The sequence below is a fragment of the Clinocottus analis genome, unplaced genomic scaffold (genome assembly GCF_023055335.1).
Source record: "Clinocottus analis isolate CAN_PGR_092001 unplaced genomic scaffold, fCliAna1.0.p SCAF_9, whole genome shotgun sequence".
Taxonomy (NCBI): domain Eukaryota; kingdom Metazoa; phylum Chordata; class Actinopteri; order Perciformes; family Cottidae; genus Clinocottus; species Clinocottus analis.
The window spans coordinates 11,039,103-11,048,705 of record NW_027176251.1 but is presented as its reverse complement, the minus strand read 5'-3'; the positions used below and the strand labels follow the sequence as shown (position 1 = coordinate 11,048,705).

General features: G+C 38.7%; 1 protein-coding gene across 1 annotated transcript; it reads left to right on the top strand.

Moving 5' to 3' along the window:
- Positions 1–3,632: 3,632 nt before the first annotated feature.
- etsrp (ETS1-related protein) lies at positions 3,633–8,557 on the top strand. Its single transcript, XM_068570316.1, has 8 exons — positions 3,633–3,747; positions 4,375–4,456; positions 5,802–5,924; positions 6,038–6,112; positions 6,197–6,346; positions 6,438–6,695; positions 7,026–7,144; positions 7,816–8,557. The coding sequence occupies exons 1-8, from the start codon at positions 3,682–3,684 to the stop codon at positions 8,098–8,100; spliced, it is 1,158 nt and encodes a 385-aa protein (XP_068426417.1). The 5' UTR covers positions 3,633–3,681; the 3' UTR covers positions 8,101–8,557.
- Positions 8,558–9,603: the final 1,046 nt, after the last annotated feature.

Below are 9,603 nucleotides of genomic sequence, written 5' to 3'. Positions count from 1 at the left end.
GAACGCATACGAAGATTGTATAAACTCATGGATTTCTTGGTGTTTGGCACTAGTTTAACCACAGTGAAAACTAAAGGAGGCTTCTGACTACTGGATTCCTGTAAAGTGTCAAAAATAGCTTTTGTGGTCAAACAAAAGACAATCTCGACCTGTGCTTTTTAGAAGTCTAAAATGTCACATTAGGCACCAGCTTAAGGTGAAAATACATAAAATGGGGATCTATATCCTTCACTGGAACAGCTCACCATAGATAGTAATGGGACAGATGTAAAAACTTGCCTTTTTGTTTTACTAAAAACAAATGTTTGGAAAATATCCACTTGTTTAACTTTAACACTGCTGTGGCCTCTTACCAAAAAATGCATTAAACTTGACTTAATTAAAAAAAATGCATTAAACACGAATAACTGTCAAGTGTAATTTAATTTAGCATCAGACTTTTGGTTTTAAGACAAACATTTTATATCAATAAACTTACTGAATGTTCACGAACACAACTGAATGGCACTGGAAGCAAATAACTTCATTCTCCAAATCAGTTCATCTGGTCCAAAGGATCCTTTCACACAAAGTTACAGGTAATTTCCATGTTTAGCCTCAATTTCTGTTACATTCAGCTGTTAAGCAGCAGAAAGAATAGTCAAGTAACAGTTTGGCTCTTTTTTTAATCTGATGAACAAGTCTGAATTCTAAAAGCAGTTGTAGTAAATGTGACATGAGTCAAAATAAATGGCTTTAAAAACTACACGTAGTGGTGGAATGTAAGTTCATACCAAATTACTTACTTTGAGGTATTTGAGTATTCTTTATACTTCAACTCCATTACATCTCAGAAAGGAATATTGATCTCTTCACTACATTTACAGCTTTAGTTTGTTTTAAAATTCACATTTTTGCAAAACAAAACATATGAAGAGCTTATAAAATATGATGTTAAGTTATAAAGGAAAGTACCAAACAGTTTATACAACTATTAGTTCATGAACAGAACATTAATGGGCAATTTTGATAATAATTTGCGATTTCCTGTTCTTCACCAATCTGAGGATTTGTTGTTTATCCATAAAATAGTGTTTTATTTATTCTTAATAATCTTGAGGTTTTGACTGTGGGGCAGAATACACATTGTGAATGTGTTCCTTTGGGCTCTGTATAGATGTGTTGACATTTCTTATTTGTACAAACGAAACAACTGATTAATGGAAAAAATAATCAGAAGTGTAATTCAAAACTACATTTTGTTCAACACGAAATAGAGCTTCACAAACTGACAATACATGCTTTTGTATCAATGCATCAATCATTCTTTACTGTATCCTATTATGTTTTACTGTCCTACCACATCACCGACTATATTATGTTTCTATTTTCTATGTTAATACGACACTATCATTATAACCTATGTTCTGCTGTACTATGTGTAGACTATTAATGTAGCCATCATTACCTCATAACTTGTCTTTAATTGCTCTTAGTTTATTGTATGTCTGTGTATCAGTAAATAGTTATATAACCTTATATAATATTTCATAGTAAAACTGTCACAAGGGATATTTCTCTACACGGCTGTTATATGAGCATTTTCACAGTGTTGCATTACTTTTACTCAAGTAAATGACCCGAATAGTTTATCCACTGGGCACAGTGACACTGAACATTTGAACATATCTAAGTTAGATCCCGAGGACAAACGCGGCAGAAGCATTTATTTAATCGACTGTTTCCCCGAGCCGTCTGCTCCAGAGGGCCATGCACACTTTTTACATTTTTTTTTTTTTACTACTTTTACTCTTATTTTAAAGCCGCTTGCAGGCGTGTTGCTCCGTGACTGTTTACTGCAGCTCGGTGCCCCTCGCTGTCTTTTTCCCAGGTGGATTCCTGATCGTTGACTGCAGACGGTTGTTAATCACCTCGTGTTGTGTAACCTTATCCCGGTTGTGTCCCCGTCTCGAGGGCTCGAGGTCTCGAGGTGGGGCTCCCAATCACGACTCCCGTCTCGCACCGACGCGCACGATGTCAGCCCTCTCCACTTTTCCAGATGTGTGTGTGTGTGTGTGTGTGTGTGTGTGTGTGTGTGTGTGTGTGTGTGTGTGTGTGTGTGTGTGTGTGTGCGTGCGTGTGTGTGTGTGTTGTTTGTTTATACAAGGCCCTGGGCTCGGCCTTATCTGCTGCAGCCACTCACTCCGTGATTTCAGACTTTCTTCAGCGACTACGTGTGTGTGTGTGTGTGTGTGTGTGTGTGTGTGTGTGTGTGTGTGTGTGTGTGTGTGTGTGTGTGTGCGTGTGTGTGTGTGTGTGTATATGTGTGCGTGCGTGCGCGTGTGATAGTGTGCGTGTTTTACGGACCATTGTTTTGTCGAATGGTTTCTAAAGATACAGAGTTTTTTGTTCTTCCTCCCACCTCATTAGAAACCGACTGCTCTGATTTCAAAAGCCTGCACTTCGTCTCCACCCAAACGGTGTCTCGGTTATTTAGTCCCGCCTGTCAGACAATCAGAGTGACCGCACAAGCTGTGGAAGATCTCGAGGCCATTCAGAGAATAAAAATAACACTGATGGTTGTTTTGACTGCTATTATTCAGCCATGTAATCAATTCTTATGGTTTTCCTCTTAGGATTGTTTTGTATTACACCCTCAGTTTAACGCTGTTGAAATATGCATCCCTTTTATCTCCATTTATATGCCTATTAAACAATGTGCATCAATACTTACTGAACTGTATAACTATCGTGTGATAGTATATTGCTGTAGCATAATTTTCTCGATTTAATCAATTGTATCGTTTAATAACGGGTCTTAAAATAATGTTTAAATAAATGACTTTAACATGTTACTGATTGTTAGGATCGTTCCCTCAAATGTTAATTCTGAATAGTTTCAGCACTATTTGTTTGATCCTGTTTTATTTTGTTTATTTAAGTTTTTTTCTGTTGCTCATTCAGCATCGTCTTTGACAAATAAACGGAAAAAGTAAGTTAGAATAATCAGAGATATTCTTAAGTGTTTTGGGGACTGTAGTTGGACTCCATGCTGTCTGAAGCATCTTGGCGTTTGCGCTAGTATTCTTTATTTTAGATACTTCTACATGTAACAGGGCATATTGTTTATTATATATCACTCCACTGACAGTTTTAGGCAGGTTGATTGTTTCAGATTAAAAGTTTGGACACAACACATTTAGGCCTACAACTAAATAAATGCATCCAGTAGTTTAACTTTATAAAGTATGGAAGCTGGACAGGCTGAACATTAATTATGTTAATAATCGGACACTATAAGGAAGCATTTAATGGCATGCTGCTGCCCAATAGCCTATTTACTTTTAAATATCTACATTTATTTTATACTATACAGTGTTTTTACAGTTTTATATTGATACTTAATTTTAAGTTCCAAAATACTTCTTCCCGCCACTAATCAATTCAAAACTCGTCGTGATATATATTTGCCGGAAGATTAAGTATTTTATGAATGAATGATTAGTGTTTTTTTTTTTTTTTTGCTCGGAAGGGGGGGTTCTGACGTCACGATATATTAAACAAACTGGTCACGACGCAGAGCGGGCACGCGCCCCTCCCACCTCCGCTGCGTTTATAATGGGACCATTCCGGCCGGAGACTGACCACTCGCTGTTGTACGTGTAGCCGTAAATAAAGTGTGTAAATCTGAGAAAGACAGAGATGTACTGGGACACTATCATCAAACCTGGAGACAGAAAGACAGACAGCAAAGACCCGAAAATAAAGGTAAGCTTTCACTTTCCATTTCATTTCATGGAATACAGAGTCACAATAAAGGAACATATTGGGTTCATCTGTCCAAAGAAAGAGCAGGAGGTCGTTTTTTTTAATTTAAAACTATTTCCTGACATTTTGTAAACTAACAACTAGAGAAATGTTTTTTTTTTCTCTTTTGTCTGAGATAATCCTGGGTTCTGCGTTCAATGACAAAAGCAATGCACTTAAATTAAGTTGTAGGAGAATCACACTAAAAAAAACAAAAGGTGATCATTGTCGAAACTCAAAGACCACAAAACTTTAGTGCTTTAACACAAAAAAGGTTTCCTTGCAGCAGGTGACTTATGTCTCCCATGTCTGACCTTTCCCCACACATGCATCAGAAATGAAGGTTCAAAAATTAAAATAAAAAATAAACCCTCCTTTTATGACATGACTTTGACTAAAAGATCATTTAAAAACCAGTAGGTCAATGTTCAATCTGATGCTGCTTATTTAAAGTCTGTATAAAAGTACTACATTTTTTATTTGCAAAAAAGTGCAAGGCTTTTTCATGTGGCCTTGTTCTCTAGATATTGATCAACATAGATAATTGCCATGATGATGAAAGTTGTAATCATCACCCTTTCAACACAGATGGAGATTTGCCAGACTGGATATTACACAGAAGACTTCAGGACACAGGAAGTGCCGGCGGGCTTTGACTTTGCATCTTATGGTTAGTTCAGAGAATCACTTGATTTCTTTATCTTTCTTTTACTCCAACACAAGTGAAGCATCATGACTTGTGATGGCACAAGGTTTAAACGCTCAGTGATGCTCTGACAGAGTTATTATTATCATTTTTTTTTATGTCTGCACAATCTGTTTCCTCCGAACCAGCAGCTGAAGGACAGAGGAAATATTTGCGCAGACTGTATCATCACATCTGTCAGAGCTTTCTCGATGAGACCTTGACACCCGGGGGCTCTCGCTCAAACCCAGGATAGTGGGGCGCTGCTGTGTGTGTGTGTGTGTGTGTGTGTGTGTGTGTGTGTGTGTGTGTGTGTGTGTGAATAACGCTTGAATGGGCTGAGGTAGGCAAAGACGGACAGAAACAGGGTGGTCAGGTTAAAGACACTCCCCTCTCTGTCTTCCCTAATCCTTTCCTCCAGACTTCCTCCTCCAACAGATTTAGAGTATCCCACCCCCCTACCCCACCTCCCCCAGACCTCCATCACTACTTTGTCACTCTCCCTCCACTGGTGTTTCCTCCCGTCTCTTCCTCCCCCTCCCTCCTTTGTTTCCCCCAAGCTGCCTCCATCTGTAAAAACCTGAGTGCCTGGTACTGATTTGATAGTAAACAAGCTGCTTTTTTGTGTCAACACACACTTTCAAGATAAAAACCAGCAAACTTACAAATTCACGCCATCTTGCCTTTTTGAGGTGAGCTGTAATAAACCTCCAGTCTAAAGGACCATACCGTTTTCTAGGTACATTTACAACACAGTAGATATTTTTAGATGAATATCCTCCCTTTTTAGACAGACTCTGGTATCACTGACAGAGACTTAAAACATGCTTGAGATGCTGTAGATGTTACCTCGTTACTTATCCGTGAGCAGGACCAGGTTTTGCTCGGTGGTGCATAAAGTGACGTTCCAGCATCTGAAATCCCACAAATCTGACAAACAGTGATCATGCTTAAAAAGGGGTCTTGTATTTCTCATGTCTGACTTCCCCCACTGCATCTCAATGCATAAAAATGATATATAATATAAGAATAAAAAAATAGGCCCTCGCACAGCTGACTGACATGATCACATGTCTTGAACGAAACGACAACTATATGTTGTTACATCTGATGTATGACTAATATAAGTTTCTGCAAGTGACTTTTCTCACCCTGCTGAAATTAATGGAAACCAAGAGCTGACCCAGTAGGGATGAAATCAAGAGAATAACTTCACTTAATGTCGAGTAAAACAATCGGTGTGGTCCTTTTGCGAGCATGACCTCTCCCTCCATCCTCCCTTTATCATCCCCTCCTGACTCCATGTGTCTGTATTCTGTTTAACCTCCAGACTACCCTGGTGAAGACCTGTCTTTTCTGTTAGACAGTAAAGCATTCCTGCAGCAGCAGCACTATGTGGCAGAAAGCAGCTACCCAGAGCCGCCCAAAGCTTCTCATCCATACAACGTTAAAGGTAAAACCTCAAAATACAAATAGAAACCCACACACTCCTTATGGTTGCAACAGGCCACATGTTTTAGTCTTAACTCGCTGTGTTCTCATGCTCATTTGTCTTTTTCTACGCAGTGAGCACCGGCGACACGACACTCTTCAACCTGGACTCGTTCCAGGAGTTCAACTGGTGGACCTCGTACTCACACGGTGAGCTCACACTCACACTGTATTTGAAAATACTTCTTTTGTCTGTGTTTGTTTTTTTGGGCTAACTTTCTGTTTGATGTTCAGATGGGCTGACGGTAGACCAGTCACAAACTGGATACCAGGAGTCTCCACAGATGTACCAGAGCCTGGTGGCCCAGAACGGACAGTTCAGCCCGGCCGTGGAGGGCAGCCACAGCCCCTTTCCACCTGCAAAAGGATCAAATACATTACAAAGTAAGATGGTTCACCTGTGGAGCTTAAACAAACACCCTGCGACTGGTCTCATGTTCGCCGTTCAGTGTTTAACCCCGTCTCTTTGTCCCAGGTGAGACAGATCCGAGCTACTCGTGTCACTCGGTGGAACTGTACGACTCTGACGGACAGAGGCAGCCCTCGTCCTTCTGGCCTGAATTCTCCTCTCCCAGTTTCACTGCACCTCCACCTCACCCGCCTCTGGCCCCCTGCCCTTCAACCCACGGTCCCTCCTCAGAGCAGTACTGCCCCCGTGTGGTCAAACGCAAGAACACCCACTTACAGAGGCCCGACAGGGAGGGCCAGATGACAGGGATGTCCACTTATCCAGGTTTGATCTCTCATCTCTTCTGAGCTGCTCTTAAAAAAGTGTATGAATTATTATATAAAATAGCACCATTTTGACCAGCTACAGTATTTAAATACATAGTAAATGACTCCAAGGGGCCTCAAGTCTAGTGTACCTTAACTTAAATGGAATTTTGAATGCAAATTGTAGTTTAACTGGTAATAAAGTATTCATTATGCAGCTGTATTGCTTCTTTTAGTAAAGTAAAGGATCACAATACTTGATTGATTATAACAGGTTAAACTAAAATGGATTGCCATTGTAACAGTTCTGTAACCAAATCAATGACTTTGTTTGTATGAATTCATTTAGGTTCTGGTCCAATCCAGTTGTGGCAGTTTTTACTGGAGCTACTTCTGGACTCTGCCTGTCGCACCTTCATCTGCTGGACGGGAGACGGCTGGGAGTTTAAGATGTCCGACCCCTCGGAGGTGAGGAAATCTCTTGTCTTTGACTACTACATGGCAGTAGTGGAGATACTTTTCTTGAGTATTTCTATATAATGCTGCTTTAGAATTAAATGTATACAACAGTACATTTCAGTGGGAAATATTGCACTTTTTTAACAACCAATAACAAAAATGCCTTGTTTGGAATTAAACCAGTGGTTCCCAGCCTTTTTGGACATTACAAAATATCAACGTCTCCTCAGGGCCTCTTGTCACGTTTCAGATAGTGCAAGTTAGATAAATTCTTAAAGATATCAAATTATTCTTGTTTTTTAGCACTTCACCTTAAAGAGTATCTCAACACAAATCATCTCACGACTGCTCTCATTTATCTTGTGCGCCTTTTAAGATGCCAGAGCCGGAGATTGGGAACCACTGGACTAAACAACTGTGTATTATAACAGTATATAAAGTAGTTAAAACCAGCTCCACCTCAGGCAACTACAACCGGAATATGCTTCATCTGTTTGATACTTGCAGTTCAATTAATAGTTATGTAGGACTTTGAATGCATGATGTTTTTGCATTATTGTATTGGCACCTAAGTAAAGGATCAAAGTACTTCTTCCACATTTACTACATGGACGGGTTATTCATAGTTTTTCTGAGAAACAAACACACATTCACACGTGTGTTTTTTGTTGATCCTGCAGGTGGCGAAGCGCTGGGGCCAGTGCAAGAACAAACCCAAGATGAACTACGAGAAGTTGAGCCGTGGCCTGCGTTACTACTACCACAAGAACATCATCCACAAGACGGCGGGCAAACGCTACGTCTACCGCTTTGTCTGCGACATACAGGGCATGCTGGGAAAGACGGCACAGGAGGTGCTGACCAGTCTGAACGTTCTGCCTACAAACACAGAGTCATGGCAGTCGTGCACCGGGGGACCAGCGGCGTCGGAGCACAGCAATGAAACATGGGCGGCATCTCAGTAGGAAGTGATTTCCAGGACTACCAGGAGTACTAGGCCGACAGTCTACAAAGGGAACGCCGAGCTCGCTGAGCTCCTCATGGGTGATGACGTCACAGACAGACGGGTTATAGGGGCTGCAAATTCAGGGAGTCAAATAACTCCTAAATTCATATTCAATCTTTTCTTAAATAATGGATCATCTCAAATGTAGGGCTCATGACACTTGACCCATGGACACATAAATAAAATAATGTTAATAAAGGTGAAATAACCGCAGCACAAGGGCGCTTAAAGCACGATGATTGGATACTTCTTTCGTAACATCAGGGGCCATTTTTTTCATTTGAAAAAGGGAATCGATTTGTAAATAGTGTTTATATGACTGCCTTTTAGAGTTTTGTGCATTTATAATATTATTTGTTTGATACAAAACTCATGTCTACCTCTGTTGCTAATCAGAATAACGTAAACAAGATCATTTCCAGGCACGCACTGTGAATGTTTTAGCCTGTGTGAGGATTGTTTTTGTGTAAATAAACTGTATATAAACATAGGATTGTGTGAAGAATGTAATTATACACACGCACGCACGCACGCACACACATACACACACACACACACACACACAAACACACACACACATTTTAAGGACTTTCAGGTTTTCTGAAATTGCATTTTTCGCTCATACGTTTTGATGAATTGTAGCTATAATATCTTTGACATTGATATTTGACATGTATAAGTTGATATGAAAAGTCAGAGCTGCACTAAAGAAAAGACAATGGCAGTGCAAGAGACTTTAATTGTTTATTGTTGTAGTCAGTTCCGCTAATGTATGTAATTGAATTAAAGTGATATGCCATTTGGTTCCTGGTACAATCTAACCGTGTAAAGCTGCAAGTACGACGTATTTAGTCATTATACATTGATTTGTCTTATTTTTGTTATTGTAGGAATGAACTGTTTAGCTGCTCGAGGCTGACTGTACAACTTGACATAGTGCTGCCATATCTCATATAGAGGCCACAGGCTCTTCCACATTGCTGCGTTTACAACCTATTGTGCGGAACTCGTATTATATAACTATATATATATATATATATATATATATATATATATATATATATATATATATATATATATATATATATATAACTATATATATATATATATATATATATATATATATATATATATCTAACTATATATATATATATATATATATATATATCTAACTATATATATATATATATATATATATATATATATATCTAACTATATATATATATATATATATATATAACTATATATATATATATATATATATATAGTTATATATATATATATAACTATATATATATATATATATATATATATATATACATAGTTCTATATACATACTTCAGGGAATATAATAATTATAAGAGGATATGTATACTGTCTGTCATATTACATTGTAATATTTGCACTTTTAAATCTACATCCAATTTGCAGATGTGACAGTAACACCTGGATTCTCATAATT

Bases quoted from the DNA above. Each gene is read 5' to 3' on its own strand.
- etsrp (XM_068570316.1), top strand. From the start codon at position 3,682: ATGTACTGGGACACTATCATCAAACCTGGAGACAGAAAGACAGACAGC. The intron at 4,457-5,801 runs GTTAGTTCAGAG...TTTAACCTCCAG, and splicing joins CTTTGACTTTGCATCTTATG to ACTACCCTGGTGAAGACCTG. The intron at 7,145-7,815 runs GTGAGGAAATCT...TTGATCCTGCAG, and splicing joins AGATGTCCGACCCCTCGGAG to GTGGCGAAGCGCTGGGGCCA.